Genomic DNA, 18489 nt, shown 5'->3' with positions numbered 1-18489 from the left:
AGTCCTGCCCTGCCTGTGGTCCAGTGTGACAACTGTGGCTTCACTGGTCTTGTCCAGTGTTTTCGTATAAGGGTCGGATGGTAAATCTGGTTCCTGTTACTTCATCGTGGCTGGAAGCAGAGGTCTTCTCATGTTAAATTTGAATTTTTAGTAATGTTGAGCAGTTCTTGACCCCTCAAGGTTGTGTCTCTAACCTAGCTGCGCACACAGCCAAGCATCTGGCCATTTTCTCAACTCTTCCATTGTGCACCTTCATGTCCATCTAGCTGGAGGTGCCTGGGAGTAGGATGGTTTTCCGTGCTCCCTACTAGAAGTCCACATGCTTCTGACAGAATCTAGCAATGGCAAAGTCACCGCCGCTTGTGTGCCATAGCTGTGGGGCAAGCGTGGAGATTGTTTGCGTTCCCACCCATGCAGAAGAGGGAACCTGTTGTAATTACTGGGCATCTCTTCCCCAGACCCCCCAATGCAGACATGGAGACCCCAGGGTGTCTGCGGCACACCCACGTACACACAACACACACACTTTGGCACTCTCAAGAGAATTGTGAACCTACACAGTTCATGAGTTTGAGAAGTACAGCTTGTTTTTTTAGATGTGTGTGTGTGTCTGTTAGGGGGTATGTGTAGGCACATGGAGAGAGGAAGTGACAAATGGCCCCCCTTACCCTGACCTTGCGTCCGGTTGCTGTTGAGTTTCAGATAAAATATTGCCAAAAAATGTTTCCTGCTCAGCCTCCTGATGAGAATACAGGAGTCCCAAAGGGCCTGATGAGGAGAGGTTGCAGAGAGGTTCATGAGCCAAGAGTGGGAAGGGCTGCGCCATCTATGAGCGTACAGCAAGTCTGATAGCCCAGAGATGCATACCCTTGGCCCTCCTGGTGGCTGATGTACCCTAGCACAGGGTTCACAGTGGAGCTGGCCTGGGGCTCCGGCCCTCACTGTTCCCTTCCCACTGGCCTGCAGTCCCTCTCCTGCACTCCCATCGGCCAGCCCTCAAGATTCCCTACGCTACAGTTGGGCCAGGTGTCCCGCATCCCGTTTGTTCAGTTCCTGTATCTTGGCTTTTGGGTTGTTAACGAGAGTTATAATTTGCCAATTAGATACACAAACCAGAGGGTAGGACCTGCATTGTTCACCCAGCACAGTCCTGCTCACAGTAGGGCTCTGTTGTCTATTAAATGAATAAAGTGGGGGAAGCCAGGCTGCCCAGTAAGGTATATTTTCCTAAGGTTCAGGAAGAGGGGCTAATTAAGTCAAGAGAGCTTGTGCCCTGCCCCGCCATCTGATGCAGACCCCTCACTCCTAGGACCATTTGGGGTCCCCAGTTGTAGGCATGCTGGCCCTGAGTGCCCTCCCAGCCTGTATTCAGAAGAAAATGGATGACCACCATCCACCATCAGCTGCCTCCTGTTCTCTGAGCAGACAGCAGGTGGCTCTGCTCCCTTTCATTTAGCTAGAAACCGGTCCTTCACTGCGGACCTGGGCCAGCCACTATGCTAAGTGCATGAAACCAATGTGGCATGAAGCCAATGTGGCCACTACCCTCCAAGTAGCGATTCCCCCACCCCCATCCCACCCCCGCTCCCGCCTGCAGTGAACATAAGTTAATTTCTCAGAGTTCTTCTTGGAATAGGATGTTACAGGAAGGAACCCCTGGTGAGATCCAGCCACCAGGAGAGCTTTATTATGTCTCCCACTCATGCCTCTGCAGGGGGAAACCTCCTTCCCCAGGGCTCTCCTATGCACCCCTAGGAGCCCTTCTCTGACCATTCTATAAGGAGTAAGCCCAGGCTTCTCTTCCCCCCGCCCTGTGAGTTCTCCAGGCCCGCAAAATCCCAGAGTGACCACCTTCCAAGGCAAGTCTAATGCTGTCCTCTTTTGCTGGAGTTGGGAGTCTGGTGAGCTCCGGGGGCAGGTTCTCCAGCCTCCTCTGCCTCTCGTCAGCCATCCTAGGCAGCAATCCACGGGGGCACCTTTCAGTCCTACCAGGACTCCCAGGCCTTTGGGCACCCCTGGCATGCCTCTCCTCCCCTGCGCCCACGCCATTGCTTATCCTGAATTTATTCCAGTTCCTCATTGTGTGTCCTCTTCTGATTAGTAAGAGTCTCCCCAGGCTCCGGGGCTGGTTTTGTCCCCACGGGTGCTCTAGTGCCCGCACCTTGGGGAAGAGAGAGATGTAGTCTTGGCCTTTCGCAAAGCAGAACTCCCGGGGGCAGGAGCGAGACGAAAAGCATGGTGCCCCTGTTGAGACTGCCATGCCCTGTCTAGGAGATCCTCCCGGACTTAAACACTCGCCTTTAGACAAACATTTCGGGAGCAACCCGGGCGGCGGTCGCGGCGCAGACTCCCCCACGCCCCACTACTCGAAGCCCGAGCGCTCGTACCCTAGGAAGGGTCCCGGCGACCCTGAGCTCGCCCCTCGCTGTGCGCGCTGCTCGTCGTGGGGTCGCCTCGTCTCGCGCGTCCGGCCTGCAGGTGCCGCCCCGCCCGGTCCCGGCGACCTGCCCGTCGCCCCCACCCCACCCCCGAGACGCGGTGGGCAGGGCCAGGCGCGCGCCGCCGTTTCCCTCCGCTTCCCTCCGCTCCCGCTCCCGCCCCCGGCGCCGCGGCGGGCTCAGTGCTTGCGGGCGACCCGGCTCGGAGGCGCGCCATGGCCCGGAGCCTGCTTGGCCTCCCACGGCGCGGCCTCTGGCTGCTCCTAGGTGAGTAGGGCCGGGGTCCCTCGGGGGAGAGGGGCCTCGGGAGGGGGGGTCGGGGGGCGCGGGAGTGCGCGGAGACACGGGCACCTTTCCCGCGCACGCCCGGGAACACGCTGCCCCGCACCTGCGCGGCTGCCGCGGGTGCAGGCGTCCTAGGGCTCTCGCGTGGCGTTGGAGGAACCTCGCAGCCGTACCACCGGGACTCGGATCCTCGGCCCACGGGTCCGGAAATCAGTTAAAGCTGAGAAGCCGACTGGCATGTGCCGCAGTGGCTGATTTGCAAACAAACCTCCCTAGGATGCCCTTTGCAAACATGAGACTAGCCTTCGCCCTCCTTTCCACAGCTTTTTTGTTTGTGAACTTGGCCTTCAAAGAGGGACTCTTGGTGAGGAAGCAGAATATACTCTGCTTTCTGTTTCCAGAGAGTTTATAACTGAAACCCAGGGGCAACAGGAACGTGCACCAGACTTAGCATAATTTACCCTGAACTTGTCCTCACGGCTTTCCTGAGGCGAAGCTAAGAAGCCTTTCTAAACTCTTTTAGCCGCTGATTCATCTCCTGTATGCAGTTACTTAAAAAAAAAAAAAATAGGGCACTTAAATGGCAGAATCCAGCTGCTACTGATACTTGTGGGCTTTCCCCGGAACAGGTGATGTGGGTCAGGAACACCTGCACAGGTGCCCCGAGTGCTGGTACTGGTGGAGGGCTCAGCGCTGTGCCGACTTCCTAGCGGGATGGCAGCTGGGGGCATGTGGCTCGTCAGGGGAGATGGCCCAGGGCACCTGGAGGAGCAGGGCTTAGGACCACCTAGCAGCCCCTCGGTGGCCAGTGGCCAAGGAGTCCCTTTGCATAAAACCTTTTGCCTCCACCAGCCTGAAGTGTGATCAGAAGACTGATCTTGCCCCTTAAACTGTTTTGGCTGAAGTTACCTGTAAAGCAAAATGTTACAGCTGGGTTGTGTCACTTTTTTTTTTTTTTTTTAACATAACTGACTAAAGAAATGCTCTTTACTGGATTCCAGAAGCTGCACCTTCTAAAGACTGTGTAAATAAACACTCGGGCAGGAGTGCCTATAAAGACCTTCCTTGTTTACCAGGAAAATAACACACATAATGGTGGAAGTCCAGAGTCCTATAATCTTAACATTAGTCTGAGCGGTCTGGCTAATGTTATAGCTTTATTTTTCCAAATAAACACAACCCTGTGAGGTTATCAGTAAATTCATGTCATCAGAGCCCAGCGGTAATTAGTAGAATCATGGAGCACACACTGTTTTCTTCCCGAGTTGTAGCAGAAGCCAGATCTCCTTGGCGATGCAGACTTCGCTTCCCAAAATAGCAATGTGGAATTTCTTTCTTTCTTTTTTTTTTTTTTTTTAAATGTGCTTGTCCATTGGCTCAAGAACTTCTCTGTAACAGTCTTACAATCAAGCTTTTGTAAACCTGGGCTTTGTGCATACGCTTCTGTTTACAGAAGACCCTGACATGACCACGTGCATCTTACAAATTTCATATACGGCCACTGAAATTTTTTCATCCATCAGCAAAGAAGGACGTTTGCAAAGCACCCAGGGTTATTCTGTGATGGCCGGGTCCGTTGTCAATTCTGTCCGGCGCCCACCTCCCCTCAGGAGCACTGGCTGATGCTGTCCTGGGAGCCGGGTGTGCCGGCTGCACAGGTACGTGCGAGAATGAGGACATTCTTGCAAGGTGGTTGTATTTGTTGAAATAAGGGATTCCGTATAGGCACAAGTATAACTGGGACGGGCTGGGACGTCGCAGGAAATGCAGTATTTGTGACTTCAGATCATCGTGCTGGTTTGAATCTGGAGGCACTTCTCACCCTGGAATCCAAAGCTGAAGGATTCTTATTTGTGAATTACTTCCGTGTGTTTGTTTACTCTCCCTGTGCATTTAACCGCAGGGAGAAGTTTCTGGATTTTTGTGTCCCTTCCATAGGCGCTTGCCCGTCAGTACGGGTCTGGCTGGTCCCAGGCCGGAGCTATTGAGTGGCACTTAAGCCCACACTGGAAGTGGTCGTGAGCATTTCTCCAAGGAAATGTGTTAGGTGGGACCGTTCAAGCAAAGAGCTGCTCTGTCCCTCCTGATTTTTTTCTCCCAGAATGAATCAGTTTCACGGCTTCTCATTAGTTGAAATTTGGGTCTAGCAGAGTGTGTGATGAGGTTCCAGGTCGTAGTGTGAATTCTACTGAAAACACGGAGCCCCCAAGCGTGGAACCCCCAGGCTTGGCTGCCAGGGTCCCCCGCCGGTGGGGGCGGATCCTGCCCTCCCTGGGGGCGCCCCCTGGCAGGGTGGGCCCTCCTCCCTGTGGGCCCCAACTCAGGCCTGTGCACAGGCTTGCCTGAGGGAGAGCAGGGAACCCTGAGGTTAAACCGTCTGTTTGCTGGAGCCAAGGGAAAACCCGTGTCTCTCATCACATCCCTCCTGCGAGCCACGGGCGGGGTTGGGGGGACCAGGACAAGACAGAGACAGAGCTCTCCAGACACCTTTGAGCCACTCAGATGGAGCTCCACCCTGTGACCCCTACCATGTTTATAGGACAGCGGGCGGCAGGCAGTCCTGGGGGCTTGGAAACCTGCCCCAGGACCTCTTATCCAGTGGGATGCAGGGAAGCTGTCCGGAGGGACAGTGCTGAGCTGAGAGGAGCGAGCAGGGGTGGGGAGTAGGGGAGAGGGGCAGCGGGCAGAGGCAGCCGTGGTGGCTTCACATGCGCCAGTTCCTGTGCTGGCCGGCCTCTGCCCACGGCGTCCCCCGGGGCCGGGGAGAGACGAAGCTGCTGTGGCCTCTTCACCAGTCTTCCTGCCCTCCCTGACAGGGTGACCTCGCAGGCAAGTCCTGTTTCTGGAGAGCTCCCTTGTTCTTAGCAAGGAGGGTTATGTCAACAGGGCAGCAACAGGAGGGCTCCCAACCTAAACAAGACCTCGTTCATGTTCACATAATGAAGTTACTGTTGTCCGTGGAAGACTTTTTTTTCCCCCTGAGATTGTTTTATCTTAGTATTTTCTTTGACGTGGAAGGACCTGACTCTCATCATCCCTGGAAGCCCGGGCTGTGAGCAGGGGGTCCCCAGAGGCATGCCGGCCAGGACTCAGCCGGGGGCCAGGGTATCAGGCGCCTCTGGTCTGAACCCCACAGCCAGGTCTGGCTTCCTTTGTTCCTCGAAGGGGACTGCCTGCCTCAGGAAGCCTTCCCTGACGACCCCTGCCCCCCATCCCTGGGATGGGTGACCCTCCTCCCACTGGGTCACTCACAGGAGCTGGAGCTGGGGTACAGTGGACCCAGCCAGCGCCCACCCGTGCTCTCCCGGGCTCTGCACCCTAGGCCCACGAGGGCCACCAGCAAGGAGTCTCCTGAGCCACACATGCCCGGGAGGGCAAAAGGCAGCAGCTGACCCAAGCAATTGGGTACTGATGACTCTGCCATAGTGTCACATACTCTGGCCAGTTATCAACGCAAATAAAAGCAAAACCCCATGTCAGGGGGGAAGAGGTCTAGGAAGCAGAATTGCTCAGGCAGAAACCTGGTGACACCAATACCCGAGGCTGGCTTTCTCTCTGAATGTTTATTGCTTCTAGAAGATTCTGTGGGTCTGTTTGTGAGAGGAAAGATGGCTGCTGGCTGGGTAGATGGAAAGATCAGGGAGCTTTGGGGAAAGCACTAAACTATTTCTCCTGGAAACTTCTGTCCTACACACAAGTGGGTCATGTAGGGTCATGACTGGGAGGGGGTTCTAGTAGGTGGACACCAGGGACATTGGTCAATAGCCCACTGCTGGAGGCTGCCCTCTTCACCCTGGGACAGCCCCTCGGCCCCACAAGAACAGCCCAGCACGAATGTCCATGGAGCCGAGGCTGAGAAGCCTTCCTTATAAACAACATCTATGAAGAGTGCTCTTGGCACTAAAGGAAATGAGCCATGGGAGTGGAGCTGGAGATGGGGGCACTTACCCCAACCCCCGAGCAGTTTAGAAAGAGCACCCCAGTTCCCCAGGATGGTTATGGAAAGGCCCCGAATCTTGGAATTTTCTGGAAGCCTTTATGGCTGAAGCTTGCAGAGAAGAGGGCTTAGAGCAAGGCTGGTGTTGAAGGAGGACCTGGTCGGTCCTGTGGGCCAAGGTGACGTGCAGATTTTATCCCAGGGCAGTGGGCAACCCTGGGCCGTGCACTGCCTCCGGCTGGAGGCAGGGGACCGGGGAGCGCTGGTGGGATAGAGGTGAGGGCAGAGGCTTGAGACAGCAGGAGTGAGGGGCCCCAGAGAGTCCCCAAGGTGATGGTGAGGGGGGTGGGGTGGGCCACGGGGATGCAGGGAGGCATTGGAGGATAGGGAACTGGAGCTCCACAGCCGGCTCCACAGGAAAGCACATGGCCCCCGGTTGAATTCAAATATCGGATAAACAACAAATTGCTTTAGTTTAAATATGTCATGGGCAGTACTTACATACTTGTTTATCTGATGCTCACACGGGACTGGGTGTCCTGTGTTTGCTAAACCCGGCAACCCACACCCCAGCAGTCACATTGGGTTAGGTGTCCCCTTGGACACTCAGGGGACAAGGGCAGGCAGGTGTCCACGCGAGCCCAGGGCACAGCCGAGGGCTCTGGCCAGGAGAGACATCTGGGGTAGCCTCAGAGTCGGGAAGGTGTGAGAGCCACAGACAGAAGGGATGCAGAGGGGGTGCAGGCTGGGGACCAGAAGCCAAGGCGATGGGTGGATAGAGACATGGCTGCTGGGTGCCACAGGGCACTTTGACAGGGCCCGTGTCCGTGGGCTGGTGGGGAGGGTGGGCCGAGGTGGGGTGCTGTGTGGGCGTGGCCAGCTGGGGCCCCCTGGAAGGGGTGCAAGGGTCAGCCAGAGCACCTGCCCCCCTCAGGCTTCCCCTGTGTGCCCTGGTGTTAAATATGCAGACTTCTGGTTCATCTGACGATGCGTCTGCGCCCCCGAAGTACCTGTCGCCATTTGAACAGCAGTTGCCCTGATTTACGGACCGATGGGATTAACACCAGGACCGCCTGATTACCAAGCAGCGGTCAGTGCCTCCACCCTCTGGCAGGAACCCATTTCTCCTGCAGAGGCCTAGCAGTCACTACAGAGGGAAGACTTTGGGGGCGCCTGGGTGGCTCAGTCGGTCGAGTGTCCGACTCTTGATCACAGCTCAGCTGTTGATCTCAGGGTCGTGAGTTCAGGCCCTGCGTTGGGCTCCATGTCGGCCATGGAGCCCACTTGGAAAAAAAACAACAAATGGGTTACTTGCTGCAATTTATTTCTACCCAGCTGCTGCTGGAGTATAAGGAAGCTCTGTTTTGTGTGTTTGAGGTGTGGCTGGCTATGTCCCTGAACGTGTTCCTCCACTCCATGTCCCAGCAACACTGTCTTCTGGCTTTGTTTTCATTCTCCCCCCACCCCACCCGCTCCCCAACCTTGACTTCTGCGGCAGATCCATAGCTCATCTCAGGAAGGCCAGTCTGGTCACCTCCTCCCAGTTGGGACCATTCATTTTGTTTTCTGCTCCCACTGGGTTGGAGGCCCTGCTGTTGGGATGGGTGGGGTGGGTGACAGCAGCTGCCTCCCTTTGCCCGCTGCTGACGGCAGCCATGCCTCCAAACTTCGTTCTCTCTGCTTTGGGCAAGATGCTTCTTACTTAATTCTGTCTCTGCCAGGTGGGAGGGGAGGAGGGAGTGAGGACAAGCCTTCTTCCCACGTACGAGGTCTGTTTTTATGATGGGAAGGAAGAATCCTTGAACAACGGCCTGTGTGCGGCCCCTTGGCAGCTGGCGGGATGGGGACACAGGTGGGATGGGGACATAGGTGGAGAGGTCTGAGGGTAGGAGTCTCCCTGCTTTTCTGGGACAAATGGAGTCTCCTGGGGCCTGGGAGTCTGCTAACCGCTGCTCATTTTGAGTTTTGCTCGTGATCACTGAGTCAGGAGCCTTCAGCGCGTTCCAGGATGGGGCCTAGGTTCTCTTCTCCAAAGACACGCGTGAACCTCTGTTCTGAGTTGGGGCGGTTCACTCGACACCAGTGAGAGGTCCCCCGGGAGCCAAGGGGTCTTCGTGTCCACCTGCAGAGGCATCTAGGTGGGACCCTTTCTGGCCGTGAAGATAATGGGGGGGCGTCTTTCATGGGTTTCCTATTTCTTAGAGCGGTAAGGTTGTTTCACATTTTCTGTGAACTTGTCCATTTTATCCAACACATATTTATAGGGATAATTATCTTATTGTCCTAACTGTTCTCCATGAACATTCGCCCTTCTCAGCCCGACTCTATGGATAGATGACTTTGTGTTTGTTGGTCCAAGAGAATGGCTGCATAGCTCTGTTAGGCATCCGCAAGCCCCACCCCAAAGAACCAAATCTTTTTCCTTGGGTGCCAGATGTGTTTGCTTTCATTCTTCCTGCTTTGCAATGAAACTAGTCCTGTCACTCCTCTGCTTGGCCTCCGGGCTGCCTCCCGTGACTTTCTGTCCTCTGGCCATCAGTAATATTTTCTAGAGTTTCTGTGTTTGTGGTTTTAATTTCTTCTTTACCGTATGAATTATTTGGAAGCAAGTTTTTTAAAATCCCAGCAGCTCAGGCTCTTTGGATTCTCCCCCGGGATCGCTGCTTCTATTGCGTTGAGCTTGGGGAGTGGGTCACAGACCACCCCTGTGTGCATCAAGGTTCCTTCTTGGCCTTACAAGATTTTCCTTCTGTACATGGCCCAGAAGCCCAGGAGAAGAGCATGAGGTCTTGGGTGTCTCCTCCAGTCTTCACAGTGAACTCTGTTACCAAGGTGTCCTTGTTGACTGCAGTCGCCCTGTGCTGTCTGTGGCCGAGAGCTGTGGGGAAGCTGTGGGGACCTGGGAGGGCTCCCTGGTGGAGAGGCTGTGCTTGCTGGGCCGGTGAAGATCGTGGGGCACTCAGGCACCCAGCCCTGCAGGCCATGTCCTCCACAGCCCCCTCCTTGCTCCTTCCATTTCACTGTTGTATTTTTAATTGTGCTTAAATATATGTAACATAAAACTTACCCTCCCTGCTGTCTGGGGCACGGAGGCCATTCACATCGCTGTAAATGCACCACGGCCATCGTATCCAGAACTTTCCCATCTCCCCGGCCTGTAACTCCCACCAGACTCCCACCCTGGTGAACCCTGGCACCTCCAGCCCCGGCTCCCGCCCTTCCACTCTCTGTGAAGCGGCTGCGATAGGTACTTGAGGTGAGTGGAACCCGGTGGGATCTGTGTCTTTGTGACTGCACGATTCGTCCCCATGTAGCATGTGATGGCGGTCCTTCCCATCCAAGGCTGGACAGTTTCGTTCTTCCGTTCAGGTGTTGCTGGCCCTCAGGTTGCTCGTCCTCCCAGCTGCTGTGACTAATGCCATGCAGGGCCCAGGTGCGCACGTCCCTGTTGCAGACTGGGTCACAGGGTAGCTCTGTTCACGGTTTCTGGCCACGACTGCATTCCCACCAGCAACGTGCGGGGGCTCTTGGCACCTCCCTGATGCTTGTTCTTGTCCGGGTCCTGACGGTGGCCATCCCAACACGTGCAAGGTGCCCATCGGTGCTTCGCAGGTGGAACCTGACTTTGTGGGGGATGCCGGTGTAGTATCTCACTCCCTCCGGACATTGTTCTGCGTCACTTAGCATTTTAGCTTGATCAAGCATCTCGTTTTCTCATGGATTCGGGAGACACGGGAACGGGTGCCCCCATGTGCAGCACAGAACAGAGTGGCACTTCAAGGAGGGGAGGGGCAGAGGGTAGCAGGGTCTCTAGGCCACGGCAGGGGTGTGTCAGGAGGGTCCCATTCAGACGATGAGCAGCAAATCTGCCTGATGAAGGCTTTGCCAGCATGAGCTGCTGTTTGAACGGGAAATGAAAGGGCCCATGGGCCTGCGAGGGAACTTCCTCTTTCCCTTGACCGGCTGCTCCGAGCAGGGTCAGGAGCGGGAATTCCTCTTGCGGGGCATAGAGAGCATCTCAGGGGGCAGATGAGACTGCTGGAGGGGGGTCGGTGTGCTTTGGAGGGGAGCGCAGCAGCGGGGAGAGGCCCAGGAACCATGTGGGCAGTGCCAGAAGGGGCCATGGCAGCCACGGCAGCCACGTGGGGCCTGGCACAGGATAACCAGAGCTGGCGTGAGGGAGGCAGGAGCAGCTGCTCTGACCAGCGGAGACACGCACCCCCCCCCCCCCCACCGCCTACGCCAGGGAACCTGGGCACCTAATCCTCTGAAACAGTTGTATCCAGAGCCTCCTGGTCCTGACCCGTCAGTGAGCCCCCTGCACAGGGATCTTGGCCCGTGCCGCTGCCCAGCATATTATCAGACTTAGTCCAGATCACCTTCTTTAACTGGTGAGCTGTGAAAACAAGTTCATAAAATCACGGAAACCTTTTGCCCTCCTATGGCAGCATCACATGCCCCTGCCGGACGCCTGTGGTCTTGGTGAGGACGATGGGCTTGAGTTTGCGTGGCCACACCCGCAGGACTTGGAGGGCCCCGGGCTGGTCTCCACTTGACCTTGCTCTACTGCTCCTCTGCAGGAGGGGTTCTCCCTGTGAGGGTGGGGGGGTCCTTCACCCATATCCCTGGGGAAGCTGTATACTGCCAGGCATCGGTGTCGCCTGGCCATGTGGCCATCTGTCGCATGGGCCTCCCACCTCTGGAGCAAAACCCCTCTCGACCCCTCGTGGGGAAAATGGCCCCGAGGTTCCGCCTGTCGGGGGTCTGCAGAGGTGCCTCCTGTCAGGGTCTCTGTGGATGTCAGTCATCCACAGGCTTCGGGGCTGCAGTCTCTGGCGCTGAGGGAGTCGCCCTCACTGTCTCTCCCGTGTGTTCTGAGATGAGCGTGCCAAGAGCTGCGTCCTGGCTTCTTCACTCCTGGGCTGTGTGTCTCTGGGCAGGTCACTGAACCTCTCTGGGCCCCTCTGACCCACACTGTAAAATAAGAGAATAATAATGCGGGCCTAACCAGATGCTTTCGAGGACTGAGTCAGCGAATGCCTGTGGAGGGCTTAGGACAGACTCAGGCCACGTGAGGTGGTGTTGTCACCCTGGGGTGGGCATCCCCGGTAGGCAGTGGTGGGAGGGGAAGCAGAGAGTCCTCCAGAGCTGGGGCGAACCAACCTAGAGCCAAATCTACATTTTATCTGTTGACACCCAACTTGCTTCCAAAAAGAACACAGGTGGGGGCTCCAGACAGAGACACGGGTGTCCCAAGATGCCCGCCCACGACATGGTGTCACGGAGCACTGGGAGAGACAGGAGGAAGAGTATCTCAGAGGAGAGAAGGGAAAACCATCTCAGAAGACCCTGGCTGAGGAAAGGGTGAGGCCCGACCCACATGGGGCTTTCCAGAAGCCAGAAGAGTCCTGAGAAGTGAAGGGGGTTGTCACAGGCCGGGATCGAGACGCCTCCCCACACATTCACTCCTTTACTTCTGGTGCCGTCAGGCCCCATACTGCCAGAAGCCTGGGGGGCGCAGGTGCTGCGTCCGGGTGAGATGCAGGCCCCAAGGTCCTGCGGTCGACGGCTCAGGACAGGCTCTTGCTGGCAGTTACGATGGGGTCAGAGCAGGGCTGTGTGCTGGGCAGGGCCAAGGATGTGATAGCTCCTGGCGCCATGAGGACTGAGTAGGACTTTTTACCAGGCACACAAGAATTTTAATATTTTCAGTTTGTTGTTGTTTTGTTTTTATTTTCCCAAAAAGGCTGAGGACAGCTGAGGGCAACATGTTCAAACCAAATTGTGGGTACGTCGTGTCCTGGGGCACTCGGTGACAGCCCGGGCATGTCTCTTCCTGGGGATGTAGGTCCCCAGGGGATAGAATCAGGGGAGACCTGGAAGCGGGTGGCTCTCTCCCCGCCGGGCCTGTGAGCAAGAAATGATTCAGAGCCACCCCAAGAACCGGCTGAGCGAGGGCTTTTCTGACAGCTCTTGGCAGATCTGCAGAGAGCAAAAAGATCACATTTCATCAGTTATATGCTTGTTTAACCTGTGGAAAATATAAAGGAGCATGAGGGGAAAAAAACCAAGATCTTCTAGAACCATACGGCTCAGAGATCCTGGCATTTCCTTTGCATTTATTACGTGAAGCAGCATCACTGAAGTCTGACGGAAACAGAATAAACGGATTGTATTTAATGTTCACAGTTTGGAAGGTTCTGGCATTTGTAAACACCTTCGTGGACCCAAGACTGAACATATATCCCCCTCACCCCTGAAAGTGTCCTGGCCTTTGTCATCTCCCCCTCCTGCCCCCCCCATGTCCCTCCCCATCACCCCTGCTGGCTACCAGGGTCCAGCCTCGAGTGTCCCATGAGTTTCTAAGTGTGGCTCACGTTGAAAACCCCGCAGAGATGGGCTGCTTGTTCTGAGGTGGGAGGGCTTCTGGGAACAGCACATCTTATGGAATGCATTCCCGGTGGCCCACCTGGAATAGGAGGTTCCCACTTCACAGTCCAAGGGGTGAAGGAGCCTGTCCATGCCCCAGGCCAGGCTATCTCTTGTCTGAGATCTCTGGAGACCCCTCCCCCAGCTCATGGGCACCTCGACTTGACATGGGGAGCTTGACTTGGCCCCCAGCTGTTCCCCTTCCCACAGCCCAGCAACCCCCCCATCACCCCCACTGTCCCGGACCCCAGGGTTCAGGACAGTGCAGGGTCTAGGCTTCTCTGTCTGCAGATACGCAATCAGCGGCAGGCCGGACCCTTCCTGCCGGGAGAGCAGGCACAGACCAAGGACCCATAAAACAGGACCCATCGGGTTCACACTTCTGGGTCGCTCCTTGCTCATTTGAAAACCCAAACCAAGGGTCTCCACGGAATGATCCTGCTCCCTGCCGGGAGCCCGCCCACCCCGTCTTTGTGGCCCCTGGTCCCTTTGCCCTGAGAGGTCTGCAGCCTCTGTGCGGCCTCTGTCTGGTGTTTTTCCGCTGTGGAGAGAGGAAGCTGTTTCTTTGAACTCTCCCTAAAAGGACGCCTAATTCCTAAATAACGCCCATGCCAAGGAAAGTTCCTGCGCGAACATGTCGAGGACAGAACACAGGCTGTTCGCGGCCCCCGCATGCGGCCTTTTAAAGACCCAACTTATGTACAAGGGATGACACTGGCAACCAGGCAGGAATGGGACCCATTTGGCCCACACAGCTGGTTTTAAAACTTTTGGTAGTTCTAGTCGGTTTTAAAACCATTAGGTACTGTCGTTCCAATGAAAGAAATCCCACGAGGCTGGTTTAAGGAAAACATTAAATGCCGTTCTCCAGTACCTAAAAAATGAACCTGGTTTCCAGATTCTCCCGGACAGCCCACCCCAGCTGGTCCCTGCTGTGGAATGGCCGTGGCTCAGGGCTCCCCCAGGACAGGAGCAAAGGGCAGGGCATGTGTGGGGAGGGGTCTTTGAGCCCAGAGAGCCGGGTCCTAACCTGGGGAGGCAGTAGGTGTCTCACAGAGAGGTGGGGAGCAGCAGCATCCAGGGGACTAGCCCAGAGCCCGGCCAGGGTCAAGGCCACGGGGAGGCTTGTGCAGTGGGGGTAGCGCCCACTGGGGTCTGGCGTCACTGCTGGGCCAATCAGACCAGGCCGGCCAGGGGAGGTGGGGACGGGGGCTGTTCTCTGTAGCCCGGGGTACAACAGGAGATGGGCCTGAATGTACCCAGGCGGGGACACCGCACCAAGAGGGACTGTAGGCTGAGGACGTGTCCCTGCACCTGCACACTCTGCTGGGGACCCCCCGCGGGGGAGGTGGCACCCTGTGACCCCTAGGATGGTGTCTGCCCTTCCTGCTGTGAGCCCCTAGAGTCCTCTGCTGCTCACGTGAGCCCACGTGGTTTCTATTGCCAGAGCATCCTGACTGATAGGCACGATCGTCCTCATCCACCCTGAGTCTGACCCTTCCAGAGCAGGAGAGGAGCCAACAATGGGAAGCGCCCTCGTTCCACTCCCACGCAGAACGTCTGTGACATTCTGCTGGGGTCAGTGATGCAACATGGGACGATAGGAACGTGCAGAGCAGCTGCGTGCCAGGGAGGGTGCGCACGCATGTTGGAAAGGCTGGGGGAGGAGACGTGGCCAACATTGTTCCAAGAAGAGGAAACCACTCTAGCCCCTGAGTGAGGCTGAGGACGTGGATAGGGGGTGGGGGGCTCTGGGGTGAGCGGCTGGGACCCCTCGGAGGAGGAGGTGATGGCCACAGACAAGCCACATTCAGGCCTGGGGTTGTCTGGGGAAGGCCGTTCTTGGCAGGGAGACAGGCACGTGCTTGGGGCAGAGAGGCAGTGGGGACAAACAGAGGGGTGACCCTTGGAAGGAAGTTGGTTCGGGCAACTTGGGATTCCTCCCATGAGTGGGTGTCTAAGCCCTCCCCCACCCCTGAGCTCCCTGTGAGCCCCAGCACCGCACCTGTCCACAACAGGCGGGCTTTCAAGTCACTCCTTCCCTGAGCCTGCCCCGACAACACTAGGGGTCAGCCACAGCTGGTCCTTGGGGCGCATCCCCCACTGTGCCCATGTGGGCTCCATGGGACACACACCTGGGCTGTCGGAACATGGCAAGAACTCAGGTGGGTATGTGGCCCCTGAGGCCAGGGGAGCCGTCTGGCTCCCAGGCCCCCAAGAGATCCTGAAGGGCCCCAGGGATGTGCTCTGCCCTCCTAGCCTCCTCTGCTGCACCCTCTAGGATGGGGGAGGGGGGTGCTCCTTCCATGATGTCGAGGGATGTCGCCTCGCCCACCTGTGGGTCCTCACCTCGGGAGACCCTCCAAGAAGCTTTCCCCACATGCCAGCCTTTCTTCTCCGCCCTCCCCACCTGCCCCTTCTCCCTAGCTTCTCAGGCCAAAAGCCCGGGAGCCTTCCAGGTGCCCCGCCAGCCTCAGCGGGACCCATCCCGGGCGGACGCCCTCCAGTGCAGTGGGCACAGGGAGGGCTGGGCCTCCCCTCTACCTCCATGTGCCATGGGGTTTGCTACGTGTTTTGTCTGGGTTTCTCTTTTTCTTTCGTTGTTATGAGATTTCACTGTGGTGGCTTCAGCCGCCCTGTGCAGGTGTGTGCCGCCAGGACTCTTGTCACTTTATTAGTTCAACGAATTCGTTCTCCCTCCCAAGCTCATCTCACATCCCCGTGGGATCGGTGGGCCTCGGGGCCTTCACGTAAATCCTCTGAAAGCATGCGGAGCTCCCAGCCACTGCTGGGGTTCCCTCACTCTATCTCTTTCCGCAACCCCCAGGCTATCAGTTCCCTTGGACCGCAGTCCTCTGACTGCGTGGTGGAGCGTGTGGTTGCATGCTTGGCACTGGCCACCTGTCCCCTTCCTGAGAGCTGCCGTTTCCCTGAGGGGACAGCTCTTGCCCACTTGTAACATCTTGGCCTGTCTTCCAGAAACACAGGGTCTGACCAGACATGGGCCTGCTGCCCAGCCTCCATCAGTCCCACACCACCTCCCTCTCCAGGAGCTCTGGGAGGGCACGGGGAGGACACACCTGAGGGCAACTTCAGAGCTTTGCGGTCACCCCGCAGGTGGCCTCTGGCTGGCCTGCCCTCCAGGTCCTCAGTGTCAGGCTGCCCTTGTGTTGAAGGCTGCCAGTCGGCTCTGTTACCTGTAACCGAGACTGTTCTTTATCTCTTCCTCTCCCGATTTGGCACCTTAACTTGTGAGCCAGTTGTCACTTCTACCCCATCCAGGGCTTTGGCTTCCCATTCAACACTCCATTCTGGCACGGTTATGGGCTCGGTCAGAGCCCTGATCTGCCATGTGTGGAATTCTTTCATCCTCCCACTCACCCATCCATTTACCTACCTATCTTTCCATCGTCCATTCATCCATCCATCCAGTCATCCATCCATCTAATCATCCATCCATCCATCTATCCATCCGCCCCTCCCTCTCTCCCTCCCTCCCTCCATCCATCTAATCATCCAACAGGTCATCCATCCATCCATCCATCCAGTCATCCATCCATCCATCCCTCCATCCCTTCATCCACCCACCCACCCACGCACCCTCCCTTCTGTGTACCTCCTTACCTACCCATCCACCTACCCACATGCCCTCCAGTAACTAGCCATTGAGCCCCCAGGAGTTGCATTCTAGAATGGCACTTCACAGCCTGCCCCTTCATCGTCTGCCCTCTCCCCAGGTCTGCAGCAAAAGACAGGTCAGGCCCTCCACTGCACTGCCCAGCTTCTTGTCTAGCCCTCAGCCTCTTGGGACTGGGCATTGGTTGAGTGTGGGGCCTCAGGCAGGTGAGACAAATTCACTCAAACCTACACCTCTTCTGGGCTGGGACCTTAGGCCTGCTTCTGCACCCCAAAGCCTCCATTTCCCCATCGAGTAAGTTCATGATCACAGTAGGACCTGCCTGCAAGATCTGTGTGCATGTGGAGAGCTTTGAGCAGGCTCGTGTATTGTAGGGGCTGGAGTACCAGTTCCTCTGCATTTTGCTCCTGGAAGATGGAGTCACATGGAGGGCAGGAGTCTGAGGGGCCGTGGGACAAGCCCACTCACATACACACCCCCTTCTAGGCCATGTTTCAGAGTCAGACCCCAGAGCTCCCTGCATAGTCTGTGTGCCCGGAGGGCCACCACCCTCCCCTTGGGTGGGCCATCCCACCCAGTGCCTTGTGGGCTTCTCAGACCCAAGAGCTACAAGGGGAACTTGGTGTCCACACATGTCCATGAGGCCCGAAGTGGAGTCCAAGAATTCCTGGGGTAGCCCTAGCTTCCCAGCTCCAGGCTTCATCCAGGAATCTGGAAAGGCCATGATGGTAGGGGTCCTGTGGGCAGAGAGCCAGGATAGCCTGAGGGGCAGGCAATAGGTGAGCCAGGCCTTGAGGAGGGACTGTGAAGGACCCCCACTGCCCTGGCCCTGCCTGATCCCATAGACAGGCAGAGGACGCTGATGTCCAGCCTGAAAAAGGAAGAGCAGGGAGGCCTGGGGTGGGGACCCAGGGGGAAATCTTCCTTACCTGCCAGCAGCCACCTGAGCCAGTTGTGGGCTTAGGGGGGAAGGGAGTGCATTTTGGTTTGTGCAGTGCCTTCCTTACCTTTTTGAGCCCGTATGTATCAAGTTGGAGGGTAGAGCACATTTCACATCTCAGTTTGTGGGTGTGGTTTGTAACCAGTAAGTATCCAGACCTCAGCGTCCTGAGCCGGGGCTCCTCCAGGCAGGTGGTCTGTCCCTGGGACTGAGAGCCAGAGCCTGGACCCCACGTTCTGGCCCAAATCGTCCAGAGGCCTGGTGGCAATCCCAGGGGTCCTTAGTTTCTCATGTGTGGAGGGGAGGTGCTGGGGGCTGTGTCGGGGGTTGGAGTGAGGATGAAGTGGTGCCTGAGTGTCAGACCCTCCTGGGCTGCTGGGCTTCCTGCTCCTGGGGGTCAGTGGCCACAAGGGGGGTTGCGATCCACTGGCCCTGTGCGCTCGGAGCTCTGGGAGGTGCCGTCTGGCCTGCAGGCTTTGGCCGGGTTGTGCTAGATCAGTGAACCCCAGGCTTCCTCTCCACAGATCAGGGGGAAGTGGGCTCTGGGCCGGGCCCCTCGTGGGTGCACAGGGAAGGCGGGGGAGGGCAGGCAGGGGTCGGCTGACAGTCCCCGGACACTCTCGTTGCAGTGCACCCCCTCCTCATGGCCACGGCCTGCCAGGACGCCAGCTACGGCCCTCTCCTCCAGGAGCTCTGCCTCAGCCAGTTCCAGGTGAGCATGGACGCCATCGGGAAGACGCTGTGGTGTGACTGGGGCAAGACCATCAGGTGAGTCTCGTGTGTCCCCTGGTTGGGGGTGGGCATGGCTGGGGTGGGGGCCCCG

General features: G+C 57.1%; 1 protein-coding gene across 4 annotated transcripts in view; it reads left to right on the top strand.

The window, feature by feature from the left end:
* Nucleotides 1–2074: 2074 nt before the first annotated feature.
* The window catches only part of RAMP1 (receptor activity modifying protein 1), a 42382-nt gene continuing 25967 nt past the window's right edge, over nucleotides 2075–18489 (top strand). Inside the window, exons 1-2 of one of the 4 annotated variants that reach the window (XM_080798443.1) lie at nucleotides 2075–2705; nucleotides 18296–18434. In XM_080798443.1, the coding sequence (XP_080654569.1) occupies nucleotides 2654–2705; nucleotides 18296–18434 (191 nt within the window). In that variant the 5' untranslated portion in view covers nucleotides 2075–2653. Of the gene's footprint in view, nucleotides 2706–4246; nucleotides 4382–9523; nucleotides 9917–18295; nucleotides 18435–18489 lie in introns of those variants that run through there. The other 3 variants (XM_080798442.1, XM_080798444.1, XM_080798445.1) reach the window with 3 other exon arrangements.

This window comes from Martes martes, assembly GCF_963455335.1.
Source record: "Martes martes genome assembly, chromosome: 3".
NCBI lineage: Eukaryota > Metazoa > Chordata > Mammalia > Carnivora > Mustelidae > Martes > Martes martes.
The sequence above is the reverse complement of the archived record's forward strand: the minus strand, read 5'-3'. Positions and strand labels throughout refer to the sequence as shown.